This window comes from Lepidochelys kempii, chromosome 9 (assembly GCF_965140265.1).
Source record: "Lepidochelys kempii isolate rLepKem1 chromosome 9, rLepKem1.hap2, whole genome shotgun sequence".
Taxonomy (NCBI): domain Eukaryota; kingdom Metazoa; phylum Chordata; order Testudines; family Cheloniidae; genus Lepidochelys; species Lepidochelys kempii.
In genome coordinates this window covers 48,053,667-48,080,602 of record NC_133264.1, presented here as the reverse complement: position 1 = coordinate 48,080,602, position 26,936 = coordinate 48,053,667, and the positions used below count along the sequence as shown (strand labels likewise).

The window sequence follows — 26,936 nt, the reverse complement described above, 5'->3', positions numbered from 1 at the left end:
CAGTATGGAACTCCAGCACTGCTGCCTTTGTCACAAACCTCCCACATTTGTAACAGTCAACACAAGGGCTTGTGGAAGTGCATGAGTCAAGCACACCAGTGGGATGGCAATTGCTCTGAGCAAGGCTATCTACTGTGCATTCCACTGCTGTGACTCTCTACGGGTACAGTACAAATGCAGACTATGCAGGATTTGCTTCTCAGCTGCCTGCAGGTCTGAGTGCTCCCAGCAGGACCTGCAAGATTAACAAAGGGCCCAACCTATAATGAAAAATACAACTCTGTATACAAGTGACTTTTGAAATATTGTCCCTCCATGGCACCCCTCCTCCTCCAAAAATACTTGTTCTAGTGGGGGTTGCCCTGGGTGCTGTCTCACCACCATCTCCCACAAACATGAGCTCTGAAAACAGGCGCTCTAGCTGATATAGCTTCTCCTCTCCCCCCATATGCCCAAGTAAATCCACTTACCTCTAAGGTACTCCAGCACCCACTTGTTCTCCTGCACCTCCTCTTTGCTGCTCCTCAGTATGGCACTCAATTGACTAGCTTCCTCCAATGCTCTGTAGATGGTGGATGGCTGCACCACCACTCAATTTGCAATAAAATAAGCATGAGCGCTTTTTAGGGATCTGGAAGAAACTTAGATGAAGTCCCTAAAGAGGAGATTCCACAAGGGCAGGTAGCATACAAAATGGTGCTGCCGCAGGGCCAAGGAGCAAGCAGGGCTCTAACTATCAGTATCAAAGGGTTGATTTCATCAGGTTGAATAGAGATGTATCTGTGGCTGTGTGGGTTGTATTTCCTGTTAACACTTTGAGTGCTTGTGCCCAGAAGGCTAGTTACGGAACCAGAGGCCTCAATGAAATGCGAGGATGCATGTCTCTGTTGAATCATACAAATATATCTCTCTTAAATAGCATGGTCATGTGGCTCTGAAGTACTGGAGTAACCTTACCAAGATTATATTATTATATCTTAAGCCTGTTTGGGGTGGTGGTATGCTTGTAATCCAAGATTCACAGGATGCAGTTTTAATTCTGCAGGATCTGTAACGAGTTTTCGAGTCTGGAAGAACAAGTCCTCTTCCCCTCCTCCCCACCCCACCCCCCATCCATCTGGGGAAGGGGTCTTGCCAGCTATCAAATACACTGTACAGTTCATAACTATTCCTATGTTTCAGATTTGGCTCTGAGGGCTCTGTAAGCAGGAATGCTTTTTGATACTGTATTCCTGAGCTGTTCTTATCCCCTGCCTCGCTCTTGAAATGAGAGCAGAGTGGTTACAGAAAATCCAGAGGTTAAACTGTTTTGGAAAGCCCTGCTCTGAAGGCTGGACCTGGCTCTGCGAACTGAACACCTATTGTGCTACTGGTACAATGTCGTTTTGCCATCTCAGCCCACTACTGACAAGACCTAATTTCTCACAATCCCAGCTTTGTGCTGCCTGTTTGCTGGCAGCCATGAAGCTGTGCCTGATCGTTCCAGGACCCAAGTACAGTTGGCTAACCCCTCCAGGGCCAGCCCTTCTACTGTAAGGCTGGCTTAGCACGCTGAGGGGTCAAATGAGTGCTGTCATAGCTGACAAACTAGCCTCCTGATATCATGGAATAAGAAGCCAGAGTCAAACTGAGTTTTTTGGCAGTGGGATGTCTAATTTTTAGACTAAAATGATGCTAAAGTGAGCATACAATACACGATGTACAGTACATCAGTTTCTTTTGGAGCTATATAACCCACATTTTAAGGAGTCATGTGTGAACGATAATCAGGGATGCCAATGCTGCCTTGCTTTATTCCCCATCACCACAGGTGCACTAATCAAACTGGGAAATGCCTTCCAGCTAAGGATAAAGACCCCAATCTGGAAACAAATGTTTCATTCAGTAGCAAAGGTTGCTGGGTGTGACATGTTGAGACTCTGTTATAGTGATATTTACAAGCCTGGCAGGATGGACATTGTAAAGTCTTGCATGTTGTCTAACAGCAGATGAACTTGCTAATGCTAAATGAGTTGTTTGAAGAGTGAGATCATCCCATGCCTTTTAGGGAGTCTGCGCACAGTCCATCGCTTTTATGAGGAGTGGAGGAACTCCAGGCATTTGTCATCCTTCTGCTTCAGCTTTGAATTAATGGACACATCTTTAAAAGGTGATGTGTCCTATGTCAGAAATCCAGATGGTGAATATTCATTCCAATCGTATTTCTAGTCAGGCCTCAGATATACATGTCATGGAGACAGCACTGAATGCTCTGGTCAGGGCTTGAAAAACACACCATGCTTCTTTCTAGCCACAGAGAAATACCAGACCCCTTGCCACTTAATGCGCCTCCTTTCCCTGCACTTAAAAAAGAATAACCATTGGATACTATATTTTTTACCATATCAATCAAATTGCTGTGACACTTTTTAAAATGCAACTTAATACTAAGGCAGGTAATACACTAGAAAATATTTATCTAGGTACATTGGTAAACTTCCTGGCCTCACTCAATTTTTTCTGTAACGAACCATACTGTAGCTTTTTTTCCCTGAATTTTCATGTCTGTTTACTCTCTCTCCTCCCCCCACCTTGATCCCTATAGCAATTTCCCTATTTTTCTTCTGTTTCCGCCGCCTTTCCCCAAAAGCTCTGTATACCGCTGTGGATCCATATACTCTTGTAAAAAGGTGTGAACAGGAAACGAGGGTGGGGGGGAGCTTGAGGAGGGTTCTGCGGTGAAGCAAACATGGGAGGGCTTCAGGGATCGTACCCTTTCCTTTATTCCAATCAATTCCTTTTTCAGCATTGGAAGAAAGTGACAAGCCCCATACTTCCCCGTCAGCATTTTCCTTCATGCCTCCTTCCTTCAACCACCCAGGACATCTGCTCACCACCAATCATATGCCCCAATCCATGCACCCGCTACCATGCAGCTAGAAACTTTATCAAGTATATAATAGCCAGGAGACTATGCATAAAGCTTTCAAAAGTGACTTAGGCTCCTAAGTAACTAGGTGCTTCTGAAAATTTTACCTTAAATCTACTGACTATAGATCAATCTGAAAGCTTTTTTTGGTGGAAGAGGCGCTAGCCAAGAGTGATGGTCAAGCAAGAAGCCAAGCCAACTCCTCCTCCTCTTCCCTTCAAGCTGCTGGAAAAGGGGAGGGTGCTGGGGATTCCTTTTAGGGTGCCATCCCTGGATCCACAATGGGAAAAGTAGGAAAGCTCCATAGCAGCCCCTGGCACTTAGGGTTCTGACAGACTTGGAAGCCATCCCAACCCATTGGAGAAGCAGCAGTCTCCATTTTCCCCTGTGTGTATTCCCCCTTATGGATAGGGGGACAGGTCCTGGTTATACCCCCACCTCACTCTGCTCACTCCATGCAACAGCTAAGAGACCACCAGCTTTGTTCATGTTTGTTTTTACTGCAGCTTCTTTTCTGACTGTATAAGCTTCTTAACTGGACTGAGCTTCTTTCAAGGGAACTGTGATGATGATGCTCTTAAAGTCTGGGAAGGCTAGTTTTTGTTGAAACCTAACTCCTGGTGAGTGAAACGTGAAGGATGGGAAGATTTGACTTGCTCTGGCCAAAGAGGAAAGCTTAAAAGCTGTGACTGGGACTTTCTTTCTGAAGCCATCAAAAGTATTGAACGAACTTAAGAATTCTGAAATGTTGGAAGGGAGTGAAGCTGAGAATGGATTAGGGAGAAGAGTATAGGGTAAAGGGAAAAAATGGGATATACAGTAGTGTTGTTTGCCTGCAGTCAGATTCCTCCCCCCTCTTCCTTCCACTTAGGAAACTCACCCAGCTCCGGCCATTCTGCCGTGGTTTCTTATCTAAGTTACGCACTGAATCTCTATCCAGAGTGATGCTGTGCTCTTGTCAGCCAGCCAGTGCTGCAACTGGCAGAGATCCCTTCCTTATTCATTCAGCATTAGAGCTCCTTTCTTTGCTTTCTCAGCTCCAATTCACTCATCACCCCTATTGCCTTAATTACAATGCACTTCCTTCTCCTCTCCATCTCTCCTGGAGTCAATGTGGTTCTCTAGGTATAAGGAAGAAGACCAGTGGGGAATCTGTGTGATCCTAAGTCTCCTCAATTATCAAAAGTCTCATGTTCATCTATTAACACTTTAAATCCATTGGCTTCTACCACTGAAGACCCAGCAGGTATTGCTGTTCCCCTCTAAAGGAAGAGTAAAAGCCTTATGAGCACATGCCTAAAGCCCACAGCAAAGCACGAAAAGGCACTACTGTAAAAGAGTTGGCATGGCACATGCTGCTAGAAAATCAAGTACTTTTTTTTTTTTTTATTTAAAGATCAGACCAGCATAGTATGTCCATTTAATGTCTTAGCTTTCATCTTGCTGCTTGCTTCTGAGCTGGGATCTCTGCTGACTTATGAGAAACAGCAGTTTTGCTGACATGAAATTTAACAGTGAAGAGCTCTCTTCTATTTCAGAATCTAGGGAAGTAACAGTCTAGCCTACAGCAGTCTGTGTCTGCACCAAGAGCTGCTTGTCTTCAGTTTATTGCACCCAGCCGCTGCCTTCAATCTGTTTATCACAGACCTTTGTTTGAAAGTCAATAGATTGCTCCATACTTCTCTCCTTTAACTTGCCAGATACCCTGCAGCAGACTCCCATTTCTGGATCCTTGTGCATTCCTAAAGTGATCCTTTATTTTGCATAAGGAGCAGACTCTCTCACCTTTCTCCTCAATCTAAAAATTCCTACTAGCCCCCCATTAGTGAGTGTCACAGTTAGTGGGCTATCTACTCCTCTCCTCCCTCCTGGTCTCTTTGGGGTACCTTCTCTCAGATCCAGGGGCTCCAACTAGCTCCTTTTTAGAGCAGGAATCCTGTGATTCTTCAACTCTCAGATCAAGCCTTGAGTTGCACTCTCCGGGCGGTAACCACGATTATCTCAGTAGGTCTGACTTTTCTTCAATACCTGCAGTTCTGTTCGCTCCAGGAGCAGTGATCAGTGGTTAAGACAATGACCAATGTATGTATTTTGAACAACAGTGTTTCAGAGAAAGGATCTTGTAAAAGATAAACAGTGTACACATGTTCACCTTACCAGGTGCCTCCCCATCTTCCACATCGGGCTTCTGGTAGGTTTATGCTTCCTATGGACCCCCAAAACTGTTAGGGTCTGGGTGACCAGTCTCTTCCCTTAACTGACAAAACAGTTCTCTCCTTCCCCTGCACCAGAGTGTCACTTCAAATCTTGTCCTGTCCTTTGACCTCTCTTCTCAGAGAACAAGTCCACTTCATAACTGTTCATAGCCCTTTGATCTGTTAGTTCCCAACGCTGGCAAAACAGCTGTATAACTTCAAGTTGGAGCCTGGAAGTAGGCCACTGTCCTGTAATTGCCCCCCAAGTATTTGAGAGGTTGTTTAGCTATAGCTATCCTCTTGTTTCTCTGATGGTCTTCCCAATAGTCACCTAGTAAGCTGGCTCAGTACATTCATACAGAAAAGTCTTAACTCAGTAATTACTATACAGTAACATTATTGACCAGGTCACACACGGTATTCATAAAATTTATTACAGAATCAGTATTCTTAGATTATATAGCATCTCTGTCTGTTACAGGGAGCCCTTCAAATAGTAAAATACTTGTGCCAGAGTATTTTGGCTTCCTGTTGGTTGAGTGACAATCCCATCTTTTTTTAAATTCTAAAGTAGTGTGAAAGACGTTGGCTGGAATAGATATTTCTAGGTGTGGCATTGGGTAGCTCTCTGGTATGTGCCTGGCATACAGTGTTGACTTGAATCCTACACCATGCACAAATGTATTAGAGAGCATTGAGTTGTAGGAATGCATGGATTGATAAACACTTCACTAGGACTGCAAGGCATGTGTATTTACATTACCAATGGGCAAGGGCCTAAAGTCTGGTGGTGGTGTGGGTTCCTCCCTACTCCCTCCCTTCATATTTCTGGCACAGTTGCTCTGAAGTCACTTGTGCATTTTTCCCTACAGACTAATCTGCTTTTATCCTAAGGAAGCTAATTTCAAAGGCCTCATGTGACTTCCCCAAACTTAACAGATTTCAACAGCTGGTTTGGTCACCATGTCTCTGCGTGTGGATTGATGGTGGATTTCTGTCTTCACACTTCATTCTCTGGAGGAATGTCCTAAGAACACATTGCCTAGAGTGTCAGTAATTAGACTACCGCTTACCTATGTTGTGAAACCAAGCTTTGAAAATTCCCTGTGTTGTCAGTGTAGCAGGGGGTGTGACAAATACTGACCTTTACCCTCTGTTCCCTCAGGTATGACTCTGGAAAGGATGGGTATATAGACCTAATGGAGCTGAAACTGATGATGGAGAAGCTGGAAGCACCTCAGACCCACCTGGGCCTGAAAAACATGATCAAGGAAGTGGATGAGGATTTTGATGGCAAGCTCAGCTTCCGTGAGGTAAGGGTTAGCAAAGAAGTATCTAATGGGGGGGCTGCATAGCCAAGGCAGTAGCAATCTGGAACACTGCTGGTGCATCCTTTCTCTGAATTGGTCTGTGCTAGATCTTCCTTCCTTCCTTCTTCTAACCTGGCCAAGATTCTTCTAAGCCTGAGAGAGCTTGATAGGCTATGCGGTGGTGAAGGTGCAATCAGCAAGGGAGAAAAGTAGGCAGACTCTGTTGCATAAAGCACCGTGTAACTGAATGACAAGATGCAACTCTTTATTCCTGGGGAATTCTCTGCCAAAAATTAATTCTGCGCACAATATTTTAAAATTCTGCATATTTTATTTGTCAAAATTACATAATATAATCATGCCAGTTTCAATTATTTTCGTAATTTATTTTGAAATACTTGTCAACAAGTATGTCTGCAAACTTGTTGATCTCTATCTCAAGCCCTGTGTATAATGCAGTTTAATGCACTTATCACAGCTCTGAGCTGGATGGGAACAGTTTTTACTTCTGACTGAGGAGAACTGAAGCCTAGTGATTTAGCAGTTAAATAATTAGTGTTGACTTGAGCAACAGTGTCATCCAATATACTTATAGCCATCCCTTTTTTTACGATGCCGTGGCAGGTGTTGATCAATTGAAGGGAGTTGTCTTGTTTCTGGGAGCTTTCTTCTGCCCCTAAAAGGGGTAATGCTTATCCTCTTGCCTCAAGCAGGCAGAGCAGGGCTCCATAACTTATCAAAGGGGATTTCTGTTGTCTCCACAACCAAGACTCTGAACCCTGAACTGTTTGGACCTGTAACTTTCAATTCAAAAGTGCCAGGGAATTCTGGCAGCTGCTGTGCAAGAGGGTGTGAACAAAGGGTAGGCAGCAGCTGGACACTAACAGATGCAGTATGTTGGGTAGGAAGGGGCATGAGTAGACTAGGACAGCAGCAACTGAGTGCAGACAGCTGCTTGCTAGGCTTGCAAAGGACATGAACAGAGATGAGTGAAGATGAGGAAACCAGCAGCTGTTACAGTCACGTTGTAGGGTCTCAATGCTAGCACCTCTGAGGGTACTGCTTCTGAAAAGTCAGCTTTCTCAGCAACTCTAAACGCAGTCTCTGTATCCAGTTGGGTGTGTTTGCCACCACATTTATTGTGAAAAATTCATTGCTGATAGTTTACATTGTAAATTAGTTGGTCACTAATTAGTATAAAATATCAATTCCTCCTGTGGCAATGGCTGAGATGTAGTAGAGCAGCCTGGTGATGTCTCAGTCAGTGCATTGTCAGAAAAGGCTGACTGTATTGTGAAACTACAGGGAAATCTAATGTGGTAGAAGCAGGGAATCAATTTTTTTTTTTAAATGCAGAAAAATGTAAATACTGCCTGCCTACTTTTCTGTTTGGCTTAGACTCTGTTTCAGCATGTCCCTAGCCACATACTTATAGCACATGCGTATTGCACCATATATGCACACACTATTTTCTGTGTTGCACGAGTGTTCCTACCATCATCTGATGGAACAGACTTACTCAGAATGAGGGTAACCACTGTGTCAGTTACACTAGATGAAATCCCAGTATAGGTGGGAAGTGCTGTCTTAATTTCAGCTATGTAAACGGTCCTCTCACCAGTCAATGCTTAAGTACTCTGTCTGTCTGGCATAGGAGGTCAGGCTTTCTGGAAGCCCCTCACCTAAACACATCCCACTGCATGCTACTTTCTCACCAGCATCCACTTGTGCACACTGAAAAGTAGCTTGTTGGAACAGTGATCATGTCTTGGAACAATGGACTTGGCAAGTCTGCTGCCAGCTGACCCAAAGCAGATGGCTGGACACTTGTGTGCAGGAGGGGGTACCAGCTGCAGCTTAACTTTTTAAGAACACAGTGATGTCAGAACAAGGATACAAACATGTTAGAGAGCAGGGTATTACTGGTTCTGGCAAGAAAAATAGAAGAACTGAAAGTCTGTCTCTGAGTCTAGGTCAGCAGTGGCTCTGGGGCAGGGAACAAAGCCTATCCATTTTACAATAAACTGGACTCTCTTTGAGGGCTCTATCAATGGAGCCTGCGATAATTCTGGATGGTACCAAGGAATCTGGTGGAGCAGAAGACCACATCTGTGGCCCCAGGTGAGACTAGGGGTGAACACAAGAAATGGAAACTGCATGGATGCTTTGCTGGGATGACAAGACCTCTTCAGATAGTTCCAGGTTCACAAAAGCGACTGCTTGAGGGGCAAGGGTCCCTCTACAACAGGTATATGTTACTTTTTTGGTTTTCAGTTGGCGGCCTGGTTTTGCATATGTGTGGACTAGAGAACACTTCCGGTGTCATGTAGATACCACTGCCATTATTAAAATGGACAGATGCAGCCTCCCATGAGGGTGTGTGTCCCTTCTTCCTCCTTGAGTCAGTAAGCTCCCTCCTGTGCTGTTGCCACAGCAAAAATGGCAACTGCCTACTCCCTGCTCCACCCACTTGTTCCAGCTTCCCCAAATCCTGCTGGCTTCAGCAGCCCCCTGTGTGTTCACTCATAAAGACTGTTTTGGGAGATTTCTGTCAACACTTGAAATACTGTGCACGGCAGCTGGCTCTGTTGTGTCATGTAGCCAGATGCAAAATGATGGCTAAGCAGTGAAATTCTTAAATAAGAGGCACTCTTAAATCTTACTGTAATAAACGACACATTTGGAAAATGAGTCTCAGCATGTACGCTACACTTTCTGTCCATGCTTCGCTATCTGCCCTTACCTAGCTGCAAATGCACTTGTTTCTGCCTTTCTGTATAACTCACAAGCATTATCTGGTAGCAAATTGCTCTGTATCTCCCACTGGCAAGTGAGGTGGAATCAATTGTTGCTTTGTCCAACTCTGCTTCCCTTCTGCTGACAGTCAACAAATAGGAACCATGTTAATATGTTAGCCATAATTTTCTCTTGGTTCTTTGGAGTAATCTTGGCAAACCTTGGTTAAAACCAGTGTTCTAGTTTTAACAGTTTGGGGTGGGAGGGGTGTGTGTGTGTGTGTGTGTCTAATTTAGTTGTGCCAACATGGAGGGTCCCTGTGCCTTTCCAGCTTCAGAGCATCCTCAGATAATTGAGAATAACAAATACAAATTTTCTCAGCCTTGCTACGCCTTCACTGGCCCCTCTTGACTAAGGCTTTCCTTGCTCTTGCTGGAAACCCTCAGGACACAGTTCCTAAGGTTCCATTAGTCTGCAACAGGTAACCTGTAGCAGCTGCTGCAAATTGCACCTATCCCGCCCAAAAAATCCAATTTCTCCCCACTTTCTCTTGGAAGAAAGTGGCTTATGTCTTTACAGGGTGCTGATACTGGGGAGTGGGAAGGTATTAGAACTGGAAACTGAACAGCAGTTGTTGAGAAGTGAGCTGTAGCTCACGAAAGCTCATGCTCAAATAAATTGGTTAGTCTGTAAGGTGCCACAAGTACTCCTTTTCTTTTTGCGAATACAGACTAGCACGGCTGTTACTCTATTTCTAATTCAGTGACTATTGCTGTACCAAGGCAATTCCAGAGCAGGAGAGGCTACAGGAGCATAAGTTCCATGAGAACATATTTAGAGCAAAGCCAACTCGCAGTGATTTCAGCAGCAGACCCCTGCATCTATTCACTGTGTACCACTTGCACTGGACAACAGCACGTCACAGGACGTTATGCGGGAGTCCATAGTTGCTAGTCATCTGCTCCCTCCTATGTATCCCCACAGTGCTCAACTTCTGCACCAGAGCAGAAGAAACTGTAAACCCCATGATGTGAATTGCTTACCTCGATAGCCTGTAAACGACTTTCTTCTTGTATTATGCTGGATTCCTATTGCACCTGACTGGCATGTTCTTTTATAAAATTGACTTGTACTATGACCTTTGTCATGAGTCCATAAATATGTCATCAATTAACTCCACAAAGTTCCTCTTTAAGACTCAGGTTAAACAGCTTATGCTTAAAAAGAGAAGCATAAGTACTCTACAATGCCTAGGCTCAAACTCCCACCCACCAAAGAAAAGAACAGATAATAGCTGTAACAGCAATACTTAACTCTGTCCATATCTAGCATCAGTAAAATCCATTTTAGGATCATTGTGCCTACTAAAATGTTCAGTCTGACCCAACTTGCATGTGTGCTATCTGGGTTAAGGTAAATTACAGATTCCCCAAGGTACTGTTTGTGGCCAGCTGTGCATAGATGGCTTCAAGGCCCAGTGCCTCTCCACTTCAGTTTATTAAATACCTCTCCTCATGTCTCAAGGTTCATGCTGTACACACCAGGCAAGGATTACAGTAGCCATGTTTGTCATTTTGCAGGTCAGCAGGCACTCTGTCTGGGTTTGTGTAACTGCAATATGGCTTTTTGACAGAGGAGGAGTGTGTGTGCTGGGTCGCTAAGAATCATGGAGAGCATTGGTGTCAAGATCATGGGGTTGGAAGTGTGTGCCCTGCTCTCTGCGCTTCTCAGCGGAGTCTTTAAAATTTCTGGAATTATGCACTTTGCTTCTCCTCTACATCACCAGCTGGTAAATGGCCACCATAATCTGTGTTTCCAACTTTTTCTATCTGGGTGAGTAAGTCCCACATGCCTTTTATTGGCTGAAGTAGCTAGTAAAGCAGCATATTTTCCCTGCTGTAACAGCCCATCTTCCATAAGAGGAATGCTGCCTGATTCCCCTGTTTCAGGGTGATTCATGCGCACACGTTCTTGTGATTGGTCATGGCTGGGTGTTTCCAGGCACTGACCTACCCTTTCCTGGACTGCATTTGCAACAGACCTCTGGGCTGTTTTGTTTCAAGTAGACTTTTTGGATGCCAGGAAGTTTGGCTTTCAAGGGTGGGGTTGGAACAGTGAGGAGGAACAGCTGACTAATACTAGTACAACCAGAGGTTCAGGGTGAATCAAAGATCCAAAGCAATATCTGGGTTGTTTAGCAGAGGGAAGAGAGGACAAAACAGACTTGACTAGAATGGAAGGAGGTCTTCTCAAGTTTTTGAGTGGGCTGATCTACTCATTTAGCTAAACCTCACCTAATTTTAAATTTTGTTTGGAGAGGGTAGGAAGCTTCCCCATAAAACAGCTTGCCTTCTGTGTGCTCTACCTTAATAAGCACACCAAGTTTACAGGGCTATTGCGTAAATCTTCTTCTGCTAAACTTGGATGCTGTGGTAGAGAGTAGCCAGGACTGTAGTTATGCTGCCCACCCTACTCTCAAACTGCTGCACCTCCATCGGCTGCTCATAACTGTCCTTGAAATAATAAACAATTCTGTTTTTCCTGATGCATTAGTGATGAAAGGAAAAGGAACTGGCTGAGATTGCTGACATGCTGAGATGCTGCTGTCCTCTAGTGGAGGAGTGTGATCTCTGCACTGGAACAGTCATAAATCCTGTCCGATTGAGGAAATACAGAACTGAACCTCCTTTAACATTTGGTATGGTTGAAATCTGTCCTTATGAAGGGAGCACACATGCTCCTACGTGTTACTTAACCCCTCCATGCTGGACTTTAGTGGTACAATCAGGCCTGGTGAAGTTCCTCTCCACAGGGGTGAATCTGTGTGAAAGCCAGTGTGTAGGCTACAAAATAGCTGAGAGCACAATGGTGAGACATAAAAAGAAAAGGAGTACTTGTGGCACCTTAGAGACTAACCAATTTATTAGAGCATAAGCTTTCGTGAGCTACAGCTCACTTCCTCAGATGCATATCGTGGAAACTGCAGCAGGCTTTATATATACACAGAGAATATGAAACAATACCTATTCCCACCCCACTGTCCTGCTGGTAATAGCTTATCTAAAGTGATCAGGTGGCCCACCTGATAGCTCACGAAAGCTTATGCTCTAATAAATTGGTTAGTCTCTAAGGTGCCACAAGTACTCCTTTTCTTTTTGCGAATACAGACTAACACGGCTGTTACTCTGAAACCTGTCATGGTGAGACATAATTACAGCAGTACTTCAACAAGACTAATGTTGCATGTATTAGTGTTCGCATCATAAATCCTGGCTTCAGAGGACTGCAACATAAATGTGATTTTCCTTAACTGAAACTTGGTGCACCATCGGGAAGTTTGAGGCCTTGTAGAAGATCACTGAATTCCTTTTGGGGGAAGAAAAATGTGCTTCTCAGATGTTGCAAAAAAGCTGATTTTTACAGTTTAAATAACCTAGCAGGCACTCTGGTCAGGTACCTCTTGGTACCTTAAACATTTCTAGTTAAGTGCTCTTGTAAGCGTTTTAAAATGAGTTGTTGCATAGGCACTTCTATCACTTTTTAAACCGTCCTTGAGTGTGACAGGGTATAGCTGTATTGTGACCACTGAAGGACCTTTGCTATAGCAAATCTCCTATATTCTTAATGGACACAATAGAAGAAAACTTCCTTCTGTCCAAATAATAGCCTAGCAAGGTGATAGTCTTAAAGCTGTGTTGCAGTCCTACGTCTTCTCCATGTTCTGGAGAATCCTGAGTAGTGATTTAACACTAGAGCTGGACAAAATTAACTCCCCTCCCCCAGAACAACCAAAAAAATCCCTAATCTTTTTGCTTCCCACTATCAGTCTATGAAATGTCAGAAGGCATTCTCTTTTCTAATATGGATAACAGTTCATCTTTGAGTGCTTGCTCTTGTCCATTCCATGTTAGGGGTGTGTGCTGGAGATTTTTCCCTCACTGGTATCAGGCCAGCACTAGTGCCCTCTGACGCCGCACGCTTATGCACAGGTATAAGGGGCACCACCGGCCACGCACCCTCTCAGTTCCTTCTTACCACCTGTGACAGTTGCTGGAATGACCACTCTTGCTTCGGCAAGGCTTCTTCCCAATGGGTTTTGGACTCTAATTCTTTGTTGTTTTTAAACATAGTTTTAGAGTAGATAGATATTGTAGCTAGCATTAAGGACTATCATCGAGGGACTCTCTTTGCCCCAGGAGCCAGGCATGCCCTGGTTCCTGGGCTTCAAACCTTGTGCCTCCTGCAGCAAACCTATGCCCGTGAGTGACCCACACTCCAGTTGCTTAAAGTGCTTGGGAGAAACTCACATGAGGCACAAGTGCCAGAATTGCCAGGACCCTGTGCTAAAAAGGACCATAATATAAGGCTCAAGGTTATCCTAATGGAAGCCACTCTTAACCCGCCTCAGAGCCAAGCCACTCTGATTCTGCACCAAGAGCTTCAGTGTGAGGTGCTCCTCTGGTACTGTGTTGTTCCTGGCACCGTTCACCATCTCCGATTCTGAGAAAGAAACACAAAAAGCAGCGCACCGGCAGAGGGCACTCACTGGTGCAGAAAAATGACAAGCAGTGGGAAGACAGTACAAAGCGACTGGTTCAGGGCCACTCCTCCACCCCTGGTCCCATGGTGGCACCATCAACTCCACCCAGAGTGTTGTCTGGTGCTGCACCCTCTGCCAACACCCAGAAACCACTGCGGTACCAGCAGCCTGACTGTCTTTGACCCCAGAGACACTCTCAGCAACCAGAGATTTACGATCACTCTCTGTCCCCCCGATGCTGATGAGACAACTGCCGGCTCCAATGACTAGGAGCAGAGAGCGTCAAACTCCTTCCCAGCACCGGCCCCAACAGCACCTTCTAGGGGCAAGCCAGCCCTGATCCCCATCATCACAACCATCTCCAGTCTACCACTGGTCCCTGGACCCTCGGCAGCATGTGGGGGCAGAGAGGGGTACAGCTCCACTGTAGTCACCGGGAGAGGACTCTTCATCTGAATCCGAAGGGGAACCCTGTATGCAGCCTATGTGCCACCAGACCTCGGTGCAGATTTCCCCACCAGCACCTGACCAATGGGTCAGAGGCCTATGCAATGGCCGTACTGGAACCTTTGGGGCTTTCCCCCAGTATCTGGCTCTTCCTCCCATTGATCCTACTTGGAAGTTTCCAAGAGCTGGGGTATCGCCCCTTCCCACTCAGCGTCAGGCCCTGACTCTGGTACCAACCCTGGTACTGACTTTCAGGATGTGGCTCCCATAGTCTCCTCGTGCTCCAGACGAGGCCATCTCAGGGCCTAGTAGCTCACTTCTGCAAGACGATTCCAGGGCCCATCAGGACCTTCTGCCATGGATAGCAGCTAACCTGTGGCTGGAAATTGAGGTGCTTAAGGAAACATCCCACAGCCTTCTGGCTACAGCAGCTCCCTCCAAAGTGGCCTTACCCATTAATGAGGCTGTAATAGGTTTGGTCAAGGCCCTGTGGCGGCAACTCCTCTGCACCCTACCTCAAAGAGGGCAGAAAAAAAACATTGTGTCAGCAAGTGGATTTGAATACCTGTACTCGCGTACGCACACTCACCCCAGGTCCCTCATTGTGTCAGCAGCTAACAAAAGGGACATGCAGGGCCAGATGAGCACGACAAACAAATGATGCAAAAAAACCTGTAACTGTTGGGGGAGAAGTTTATTCAATGAGTAGCTTTCAACTGCATATCTAATCAGCAATTTTGCTGGGGAGATATGATTACAATCTGTGGGACTCCTTGTCCAAGTTCAGACTCTCTCTGCCTCAGGATTGGAGGCAGAACTCACTGCCTTCTTAGAGGAGGGTCAGAATGTGGCCAGGACCTCTCTCCAGCCAGGTCTGTATGCAGCTGATGTGACAGAGAGGACAACAGCCTGTGCTGTCACCATGAGGCATTGTTCTTGGCTCTAGTCCTCAGGAGTACCTCACAAGGTCCAACAATCCATCCAGGACCCTGCCTTTGAAAGCACGAGTATTTTCAGAGCAGACAAGACATGAGGCTTCATGGCCTGAAGGACTCTAGACCCACCTTCAGGTCACTGGGCCTCTACGCTCTGTCTGCTTCCAGGAAGCACTTCAAGCTCCAACAGCCACCTCATTTATCAGCACCATCTCTGAGACAAGAGCCCTACAAAAGGAAAGGGAGAGGTTACAAATGGCATCAGTCACTCCTGTTCACCTCAAACTCCCAGCTATGGTCTCATAGGTCCTCCAGTGGGTTCAAGCAGGCCTTTTGAAGGTGTGCCCCAGGGTGCTATACCAGTTCCTGCTTCAGATCCTGCCTCCCCTTTATTTTTGGACCGTCTATTGCACTTGAGCCCAGCATGGTCCCGCATAACATCAGACCGCTGCGTGCTAAATACAGTGACAATGGGCAATACCCTTCAGTTTTTATCCATCCCCTCCCTTCCATCCTGCATCTCCATCCCTCTTCAGGGACCCTTCTCAGAAGCAACTCCTCACCCAGGAGTTGCGATCCCTCTAATGCATGGGGGCTGTGGAGGATATTCCTCAAGACTTGAGGAAAGGGGCTCTACTCCCAATATTTCCTAATCCCAAAGGCCCAGGGGGGCCTCTGGCCCATTCTGGACCTGCATTGTCTCAACAGATCTCTCAAGAAACTGAGGTTCTGCTCGGTCTCCCTGGCCTCCATCATTCCCTCCCTGGACCAAGGGGACTGGTAAGCCGCCCTCGACTTAAAGGATGCATACTTTCACATTTCTCACTCTTGGCCACATAAGATTTCTCAGATTTATTGTGAATCAATGACACTGCCAGTTCACTGCTCTTCCCTTCAGCCTGTCTGCAGCCCCTTGGGTTTTATGAAGCGTATGGCAGTAGTAGCAGCCTTCCTCGGATGGTGAGGCATCCAGGTCTACCCATACCTTGACAACTGGCTGAGCAAAGGTCGGTCAGAGACTTACATGTTGAACAGCATCAGCATGGTCCAAGTCACCTTCCGGGTGCTGGGCCTATTGATTAAAGGAGCAAAAGTCGACTCTTGTTCCAATTCAGAGAATAGAATTCATTGGGGTGGTGCTCATTTCAACCCAGGTCAGAGCCTTCCTTCCAGAGGCCCAATTCCAGACTATGTTGGACCTGATATCCAAGGTCAAGGTACACCCAATTACAACTGCTGAGTTTGCCTGAAGCTTCTGGGGTACATGGCCACATGTACTTATGTGGTTCAGCATGCAAGGTTCCGCCTCAGACCCCTACAGATGTGGCTACTTCCCGAACAGACACCACTTGGACCCGGTGCTCACTGTTCCTCCCTTAGGCCTCACCTCCCTGGATTGATGGAAGGACCCGAAGTTGGTAATGATGGGGGTACCCTTTGTCGCCCCTCAGCCATCAGTGTCCCTAGTCTTGGATGTGTCAGACCTAGGTTGAGGAGCCCACCTCGACTGCCTCAGGACTCAGGGTCTATGGTCCCAAGAGGAACTCTCCCTGCACATAAACATCAGGGAATTCAGGTCTGTATGCTTAGCCTGCCAAGTGTTCCTCCCCCAGATCTCAGATCTCCCCCACAATACTGTGGCCATGTTCTATATCAACAAACAGGGGAGTACTCGATTCTTGGTCCTGTCAGGAGGCCATCTGTCTGTGGAAATTCTGCGTGAAGCACTCCATTCACCTCAAGGCATCACATCTCCCAGGATGCACTGGCGGATCACCTCAGCCGATCCTTTTCCTCTCAACACAAGTGGTCCCTTCACTCAGAGATCACAGGTTAATCTTCCAAAGGTGGGGATCTCTCCAGGTAGATCTGTTTGAGAGCAAGCAGAACAGGAAGTGCCATCAGTTTTTCTTGCTGTGCAGGCACCGTCCTGGCTCCATCTCTGATGCCTTCCTGCTCCCATGGTCAGGGCCCCTGCCTGTGCTTTTCCCCCTGTCCCTCTGGTTCACAAAGACCTCCTGAAAATCAAGCGGAGAGTTGTAGCTCTGGCGTGGCCACATCAACACTGGTTTGGCACACTACTGGATCTATCAATAGCGTCCCCTTTTCCACTTCTGCTCCGTCCGGACCTGATCACACAAGACTATAGCCACTGAAGCTGTGCTGAACCTGTGGTCCACCTGAATCTCACCTCCCTTCACCTGACAACATGGATGTTACATGGCTGAATCTGGAGGAGCAGGCATTTCAGAGCTGGTTCTACAGGTCTGGCTAGGTAGTAGGAAACAGTCAACTAGGGCTATGTACGTGGCCAAATGGAAGTGCTTCTTGAGATGGATGTCTCAATGAGGTCTCTCTCTGGTTCATTCTTCCCTGTAGGCTATCTTGGACTACTTGCTCTATCTAAAGCAGCAAGATTTGGCCCTTGCATCTATCAAGGTGCACTTAGCAGCAATCTCTATCTTCCACCCACCAGTGAACAGCTGGTCAGTGTTCTCTCATCAGATGATGGTCCAATTTCTCAAGGGTTTGGAGAGACTCTGTCCTCAGGTCCATGAGCCGATTCTTACATGGGACTTAAACCTGGTCCTGTCAAGGCTCACAGGCCCTCCATTTGAACCTTTAGTGTCATGCCCTCTATTACTTCTCTCTTGGAAGATCACCAGAGAACAACAGTTACAGAAGGTCAGTAACCATTTTTTCTCTTGGGAATTTGGCTTTGATCCATGATCATAGAATCATAGGACTGGAAGGGACCTTGAGAGGTCACCTAATCCAGTCCCCTGCATTTATGGCAGGACTAAGTATTATCTAGACCATCCCTGACAGGTGTTTGTCTAACATGCTCTTAAAAAATGATCCAGTGCTCCAGCCTTCTCTACAATGGCAGAAGGGCATTATATTAAGAGCTTGAACTACTTGGTAGTTCCTCAAGTAAAGGATGGGTGTCCTGGGTTCCATAATTTCTCCCTGATCCTACACAAGAGTAAAGATTGAAGTGTCCACACTCATACTCCAGTGTTCAGGTACATTTGACCTGAGATGGTCTTTATACTACTGTATATAGTACAGTGAAGTTGGACTGGCCTGCACAGCTAAAGGGAATCTTCATGGGAGTCAAAAGCTCTCCCTGATCCCTTCCAAGCACTAGCGTACAATGCACCGTCCTGTCTATGGAGTTGAGTCCTGTGTGATGTAGGTTCCATTGAGCCTATCTGGACAACTGCGGACAGTAAGTGGGGATTCATTTGAGGGTGGGGAGAGGCTTCTGTTCTCATGCTTTTATTCAGTGTGTTATGTATTCTGCAGTGTGATCTGAGACCCTGTAATGCATAGCGTGGTGAACTCTGACATAAGGGCCACCAAAATGGCTTGGGGTGACAGCACATGTGGCAGCTTTATGGCACACACTGAGGCAGCTGCGCCCTCCAGAGAATCACAACATGCAGCTGTACTACTCGCTCAGCTGGGGGAGGGGAGAGAAGAGACCATCCTCTCCTCTGGGCCCTGGTGGTGTCCGTGATTAGGCAATGCATGAACCACAATGCTGCCAAAGCTCTGGTCTGTGGGAAGCCCCTTCTCCTTTCCCTAAAGGCCCCTCTCTCTCCAGCCTGAGAGCGTGCAGTACTGGATCCAAAGTGCTGGAGGCAGCTTATTGTAAATACATTTTTCCTTTCTGTTTATAAAATGTTTTTCTGTGGTGGTAACTTCAAATTTCTAGCCTGGGGTTCGTACATCAGTTGCTGCTTTTGTAGTTCAAGTGCTTGGAATAGTAATAAACCTCTTTGAAAGCTTGAGCCTCAGTGATGAATTTTGGTGGGTCTATTTTTTGTTTCCTTGCTAGTTCCTGCTGATTTTCCATAAAGCTGCAGCCGGAGAGCTTGAGGAAGACAGTGGGCTGATGACTCTGGCAAAACTCTCTGAGATAGATGTTTCCACTGAGGGAGTTAAAGGAGCCAAGAACTTCTTTGAAGCTAAGGTATGGTGGTGCAGTGGAGTTGGGGAAGCTGAAAAAGCTTGCTATGCAAGTCCTGGTTTTCTCTTCTTAATGTGTCCCCTGGAATGGACATTATGCTTGACTGCTGGACAGTATGCCAGTGTCACCAGGGATTATATCCACTTATTCCACCAGTTTAAGAAGCTGTGAATTTTCCTTCTCAACACAGAGTACACCGCCTCACTGTCGTGCTGGGTTATACCACTTCTTGTTCAGACTTGTATGCTGTGCCCCAGCATTGAGCATTACTCACTGCTGATAAATGAACCATAAAATGGCTTATTTTGCCAGGGTTTGCTCAAGTGGTGGTTCCTTCCCTTTCAAGCACCCTGGAGATGTCTTACTTAATCCATCCCGTTTGTGCTCCTGCCCACCATCTCTGTGGCTGAAATAGCCATTTAAATAAGTCGTCATCCAAAAATAGTTCACAAAATATCTTGGAGACTGAGATATTAGGGGCTAAGCTTCCCAGAGAAAGGGTGTGTCTGTATTGCAGTCAGGAGGTGTGATAAGTAATGCTCAAGTAATAGCAGCAGTGAAGCTGTGGCAGCATGGGCGGTGGCTGCTTGACTATTTACCTGGGATCCTGGTCAGGCAAGACTAGCCCATGCAGTTGTCTGTGCTGCTGTGGCTTCGTTCCTATTGTTAATTGAGCTAGCTTTGGGTATGTCTACACATGCTGCAGTCACACCTCCCGATGGCAGTGTAGACATACCCATAGAGTCTGGGCCAGGGTGCTGTCAAGCTTTTGTTCTTAAACACAGTCAGTTGGAACTGGTCACAGAATAAAGCAGAGCTTTTACAAGCACCTTAAGCTTTGGGTGATCACTGAATACCACACAGACCAGGACTCCTGGACCAACTTTTAATATTCACTGCAAGGAATTTCCTCTTCTCCTGCACCAGCACACAGAGCTTAGTTCTGAATACAATATTTGAGATTGCTCTCCTTGTCTGTTCAGTTTTCTAGGTTGGAATAACATCATAAAGCATTAGATTTGAATAACACGACAAAGCTCTATCTTCATGTTTGGTTGGACTGGGTTTTTTGAGCTGGTAAAACACTGTCGGAAAGGAATTCTTTGGACAAAAATAGATGTTTGTTATACTCATTGGGAATAGCATAGCAGAGCTGTTAAAACAAAGGTTGGAAAGTACAGCTGAAAAACAACTCTCAAACTATGCCTCTTCCTTTGGTCTGTAAATGGACCACAGACTGAGGTCCTCTTATTTGGTCCCAATTCGGAATTTTCAAATTTTCTGCAAGAATTTTTATCACTGGGGAAAGTTCATTGTGTTTTCATGACTCATGCTGTAATGGCTAGTTACATAGTTCCTGTGATTAGGGAAGGGAGATACGGAACTGGTCAACACAGTTGTGCTATAAATCTTGAAAGTCAATTCATGCATTTAGCTTCATTTTGTATTTCATCCAAAAGGTCATAAAGAAGTTGCAATAATATTTCCTATGAGTTGGAATAAATATATCCACACAATTTTCCTTCTGTTTGGCTCAGTTCCAGTGGAAAGCGACTATTGGTAAATGAAACTATCCTCTTGATTTGAGAATAAAACTGAACCAACAGGTCTTCAGTGTAAATACCCAGCTACTGTAGTATTGTTAATCCTTAATCAATTTTGGCACCACTGAATATGGTAACTGGAGGAAGATGTGGCAGACAGATGTGCTGTTAGGTAGTTCAAATTCTTAATGCTTCCCATAGCTCATGTCTGCTCTTTTCCTTTACAGGTTCAAGCCCTTTCTTCAGCCAGTAAGTTTGAAGCAGAGATCAAGGCAGAGCAGGATGAACGAAAGCGGGAGGAGGAAGAGAAGAAACACCGTCGGGCAGCATTCAGGGAGCTAAAGTCTGCATTCAGCCAGTAACCATCCATTCTACCACAAGAGACTTCTCTTAACTTGGTACATTTCCATGAATCACGACTGTGCCTGGAGAGTATCTCCTGCTAGAACTTCACCATCCTTTCAGACAGAAGCTTCTAACTCAATTCCAAAGGGTACAGCTCTTACAACTACCAAGTCTTCATATGGTATGAACAATAAGAACTGTGTACATAATCATCACTCTGAACTGTCAGGTAGTGCTTAGGGAAATTAAAGTTCATCCTAATGCTGAAAAACCAGGTAGCAAATCAGCTTTCCTTAACCCAAAAAGAATGACCATGTTTCTTGACTCTATTTTTTCCTTGGTTTCTGTTTTTCATAACCCCTTTCCTCCTGTTTAGTTTCCGTGATGTCTTTATGCAAATCAGGAGGTACAAAATACAGATTACTTTCCTGTATGTTACCCTCCACTGAACATTAGCAGGAATATCATACGTCCTTTACTTTTCTCCCCTCTCTCCCCCCCTCAGAGTCCAAATACACAGGTTTTAGAGGCAGCACTGTGAACAGGGAGGATAGTCAGCAGGGCTGTGAATGAAATGGACAGTCACATATCTTTTCTATTTGCCAAGACTATAATTGGAGCCTTCCAGCTTTTACCCTCTGAAATGCCATATTGATAACGCTTTCAGTAAAAGAAGCTGGACTTCCTCAAAGAACATCTTACCCTCGACTTTGGCAGGAGAAAAATTAGCAGTACTTTAGAGATGGAATAGAAAACTGATGGGGTTTTTGACCTGTCACATTACATTTTATTAAACCACTCCATAGCCTCACTAGACTTTTTTAGGCCCTTAAATTTAGAAGAAGCAAGTAGGTGTATCTATGTCTAAGAAATATTGCCAGCTGGGCAGTACAATTGGATGATGCATTAGCCTCTCACCTCTGGAAACCTGTTCACATGCTGAGGTTGTAAGTGCAAAAGTGACTTTCATGAAGTCCTTAAAGTCATTACTCGATGAAACCAATCTGGTACGATGAGCAGTCCCTGCTCAGAAAGGGAATAGCAGATGGGTTACAAATCAAGACTGAGGTGCATTTGGCAGAGTTGAATTTAGTAAGCTTGCATGATACCTTACCTTAGCCAATCATTTCTTATGAGCACAAGAGACTTGCCCACAAGTTTTAAAAACTTGCAGGTACATGTCTCTATATTCTGAAGGCTGCCAAAAAGGGGAACAATCCTTCCTTGCAAAGCCTCTCTGGATGCATTAATGTTCTGCCTCTCTATTGTTGCCCAAATTCCTTCCAAGATAAGACTCACACCAGTGGTCTATCTGATTGATCCTCTGTGTCTTTACCTGTCTGTTTTGCTTCTTAAACTGTGAGCACTAAACTGTGAGTGTGGAATAATAAATAGAAAAACCTCTAATCTTTAATGTCAGGTGGGAGAATTGCTAAACAATTAAACTGTGTATATATCTCCACAGATTATATTTTATAAATCACGCTTTTTTAGCTAAATATTTATAATTAAATGTTTTTATTCTTTACAACAAAGCAGATAACTCTATCTTCAATTATTTCTCCTGTTGCTAAAATGTACAAATAAAACTTTCTTTAATACCTCAGATCTTGTCAATGGGTTTATTTTAAGTCCTCGAACATACTATTTTGCCTAAGAATTCTCAGCACAGATCCCACTCTTAAAATGTGCCTATTGGCTACTCCAAAGCCCAGAACAGCTGTCATGAGCGAGGATGTGCTCAGCCCCCCTCCTGATATTTCCACTACAGCACAGTACTGTGGCTATGCAAAGGCTAATGATGTTAATTTCCAAGGGACAGTATTGTATAAATATGTGAAATGCTGTCTATTGAAAAAATGTTCACATTTGGTCCCTGTCAGTTGCTTCAAATCTTAAAATGGAGGCTGTGTCCTCTCTCCCCCACACCAGTGCCTCAGCAAAAAGTTGAAAATGCTGACAGATGAGGGGAGGGAGACTCGATTGGTTTTCACCCCTGGCAGTCTGAGTTGAATTCCCTGATGTACAATGCTTCCGTAAGGAAATCTTGACATGGTGGTACTTACAGCTAAAAAATTTCCTTTTTGTTTTAGGACATGTAAAGAGGCCTAACCTTGTGTAGGTGATAGATAAAAGCATCATATTGAGGATGGAGTGCCTCAGAGAACCTACTGTGTTTCTGTTAGTTTATGCTGATTGCCAGCATGGCTGAGGAGGGGGAAGGAGAGGACTAACAGTCCTTACGGAAGGCTGACATGGTGAAACGTGGCATGGTATTAATAACAGATCCAACAGTGTAACAGCATAGGTCTTCTCTATAGCCATGGCCCTGACTACTGGTTAGAGTGCATTTTCCTAAAATCTTTTAGTCCTCCGATCTCCCAGCTTGTTATGTAAACTGGGAACCATTTTTTTCCCTTTAATCTTTGCTGTATATTAACACGTTCCATTAGAAGATAACAGCACTTCACAAACTTTAGCTTCCACAATATATTAAGTGTTGCTGTCTCAGCACAGCACACTACAAAGTCAGAGACAAGCAACAAGAAATCAGAATGAGGAGTTCAAGAAGAGAGAAGAGAGGAAGTCTCCAGAACAACTTCCCATATCCACTTTCCTCAAAAAGCTTCAATTATACTCCTGTGGTTGACAGTTACTGACCCGAAAGAGCACTGCATCTGGACTCAACATGGTCTGAGGGGAGAGGAGGCCCTTCCCCAGCCTGGGAGGTGGTAGGGAGCCTCGGGAAGGTCACAGGCAGCAATGAGCCAGGCAGGGAGGGTCCATCAGCATGTTGGGGATTTTAGCCATTTCATTTTTCTTGTTGTCTTTTACCCTCCATTTTTGTGCACCATCTTCTTGTTCAGTTTGGTGCCCTTTTTGTGGTGTCCAATTTTGATTCATTAATGCCTAAGTAATCCTGCCCAGTAACAGAACAAAGGCAAGAAGTTTCAAAGGGGAAGAACAGGAAAGGGTCACATGACCACAAGCTAATCTGCCTGGTAACGGGATGACATAAGGGACTGACAAAGTGTGACAGGTTGCTGTCCACCCAGGAGGTCGCACGGTCCTTCTACCACCTACCTGTTTCTACTGGTGAAGGCACACCTGTTCTGGACATCAAAAGAGAGAGACATGAGCTGACTCCATCCAGCCTACGGCCATACTGACTGAATAACATGGAGACATTTTATATTGCTAGCCCATTTGTTCTAGTTGGGTCTGGACTTTATACCTGTTTGTATTTGGTAAAAACCACCAAGCTATTTTATAAATGTTTTATATTAGCCTGCCTGTTAATAAATCCTTTTGATTTACCCTTTAAGAGCATTCAGGTGTTTGCCTGTTGCAACTAATAAGTGATAGACCCTAATTCAGGGGAAACAAACTTATTTTTGGAGGTGGGGGTCCTTAAATATTCTTTCCTTTTAGTTTCTTCTAGTAACAGGTACAGCTCCCATTGCTACGGGCTGCCACACTGCACCCAGGCTCACTCTATGCCTGTGCTTGGCTCCTGCTGCCAGGCTGTCCCCACTGGGTCCCTCCTATTCCCAGTAACAGGCTGCCCCTGCTGCCACCTGGGCTTTCTGCCCAAGGCAGCAACCATGTGTGGCACCGCTCCTCCTGTCGTTCTGTCCCGAGGCTTGCAGGTTGGCTGGGTAGCACCTCCCAAACTACACCCATGCTGCTATTGCTCCGCACCTGCCTGAGGCTACTATGCCCATGTTAAAAAGTGGGTGGGAGGGGCATGGCCCCTTTGGTTCTGGCTCCCATGGGCCCGCAGGGTGTGGGGGGACCAATGTTCTTTGTGCCCAGGGCCTCAATAAATCTTCATCTGCTTCTGCCCATGAGTGCAGGGGACTGGACTAGATGACCTCTCGAGGTCCCTTCCAGTCCTATGATTCTATGCTTTTTGGACAGCTGTTCTGGTAAGATGCTGAACTGTTTGTTCGCCATATGTGCAAGATGGCCAGATGGAATGGGAGGGAGTGAAAACCACAAACAAGTAAATACTGCTGCTGAGTATCCCACTTTGGGAATCTCAGTGGGCCATGTAATTTGTCTTAATATATGCTATAGCTGAGAGCTTGATATTAAATGATTTCTTTCCCAATCCTATGGGTACCTCTTCTTTGAATAATCAGACTGAGCTGCTCCAAATTGCCTTGTCCTGTGAGAGAGCCATTCAATTGACTGCTATAACAAGTTACGTATAGTATACGTATAGTGGCAGAGAACAGATCTGGTCTGTAGGATCTTTATGGTTATGAGAAAGAGAGTGATTACCTTACAGTAACTGGTTCTTTGAGATGTTGTTCACATGGATTCGACTCTTGGTGTGTATGTGATTGGGTTTTTGGCCAACAGGTTTGGGCCCATTCTTGTGCCCTGATGTCCTTGTGCCACCTCCCAACTTGAGGGCATAAAGAGTGGAGGGGCCCAACTATCCCTCAGTTCCTTCACATATATAAAACTCCACAGTAGGAGGGCAGGTCATGGAATTCCTGTGGACAACACCTGTCTGAGAACCACATTTACTGAGAGTAAACTTTTTTTGGAGTGATTGTACACAGGGGATTCCGCTCTTGGTGACTAACAAGCAGTTTGTTTGGAGATGGGTAGTAGGAGTCCTACTTAGTGACTGCAGGACAGCCCTACCAAAGCGGGCATCAGATCTGGAAGCCTCTACCCAAGAGTAGCCTCTTGTAAAGCTGTGGTTAGAAATCCAGGTAGCTGCCCTACAAATGTCAGAAAAAAGGGCATTCTTCAAACGGGCAGCAGAATTAAATGAGCCCTGATGTGCCTTGATGGATGTAACCTGGCTAACTTGCAATATGTTTTTATAGATTTGGGGTACCCGTTTTGATGATCATTATGAGGAAGGATATGGCCTGACCATTAACCCTTTTCAGCAAAGGCCATGAATGTTCTATGTATGTTACTGAATTATTTCATTCTGTTCAGGTAGTAGGAGGCCATCAAGTGAATGAAGTTTAGCTTCCCCCAAGGCTGTGTGAAGACTGGGGAGGAAAACATGGAGATGAGTGGTTCATATGAAACTCTGAAATTATTTTAGGCAGGACCTGGGAATGGGACTAACCCTGTCCTTATGTAATGCTATATAAGGGGGACCTGCCATGAGGACATGAGTCTCCCCTACCCTTCCCCTGGTGTAATGGCTATTAAAAAAGCAGATTTACTTAATAGGTAGTATAGGGAACAGCTTGCTAATGGCTCAAAGGGGAGAGCCATCAAATCTGTTAATACTATATAGAGGTCTGTAGCAAAGAGGTGGCTGCCCTTGGAGACTGAGAGTGAGGGACAGCCAGACACCCCGTGGTGGGCAGAACCAGGAAGGCCACACTCTCTATGCCGGAAGCAGAAGTGAGGGATAGGAACAGGAAGTATAAAAGGTGGGCCCTATAGCTCATCTGGAGAGCAGCTGCCAAAGGACATGGATGTGTTCTCCCCACTGCTGATGCAGAGGCCTGTGGAAGACTTCTGCTGTCCCAAGCAGGCCCCCAAGCTATCCAAATGGTCAGACACGCCTGATACTGAGGAGTTGGTGGGACTGCCGCTTGCAGTGTAGCCTGGGGTGACGGAGGACAACCCTTGGAAGCAGGTACACCCAAGGGGAAGTATAGGAAGCAGCCCAGGGGAACCAGACTACCATCTAAGATGCAGATGACACAAAATTGCTCAAGATAGTTAAGTCTGTGAAGAGCTACAAAAGGATCTCTGGAAACTGGGTGACTGGGCAACAAAATGGCAGATGAAATTCAATGTTGATAAATGCAAAGTAATGCACATTGGGCAATATAATCCCAACTACACATATAAAATGAGTAGTAAGAGCCAATTTAGACCGCATCAAGAAAGAGATCTTGGAGTCATTGTAGATAGTTCTCTGAAAACATCCATTCAATGTGCAGTGGCAGTCAAAAAAGCAAACCGAATGTTGGAAATCATTCAGGGATAGATATTAAGATAGAAAATATC

General features: G+C 45.4%; 2 protein-coding genes across 2 annotated transcripts in view; one reads left to right on the top strand and one right to left on the bottom strand.

Moving 5' to 3' along the window:
- The window catches only part of LOC140917414 (uncharacterized), a 51,908-nt gene extending 51,358 nt beyond the window's left edge, over positions 1-550 (bottom strand). Inside the window, exon 1 of the mRNA XM_073360214.1 lies at positions 471-550. The gene's annotated coding sequence lies outside the window, so the exon portion shown is untranslated. The remainder of the gene's footprint in view (positions 1-470) is intronic.
- EFHD1 (EF-hand domain family member D1) overlaps positions 1-22,530 on the top strand; it is a 38,112-nt gene extending 15,582 nt beyond the window's left edge. Inside the window, exons 2-4 of the mRNA XM_073360215.1 lie at positions 6,269-6,416; positions 18,916-19,050; positions 20,819-22,530. Of these exons, the coding sequence (XP_073216316.1) occupies positions 6,269-6,416; positions 18,916-19,050; positions 20,819-20,953 (418 nt within the window). The 3' untranslated portion in view covers positions 20,954-22,530. The remainder of the gene's footprint in view (positions 1-6,268; positions 6,417-18,915; positions 19,051-20,818) is intronic.
- The last annotated feature ends 4,406 nt before the right edge of the window (positions 22,531-26,936 follow it).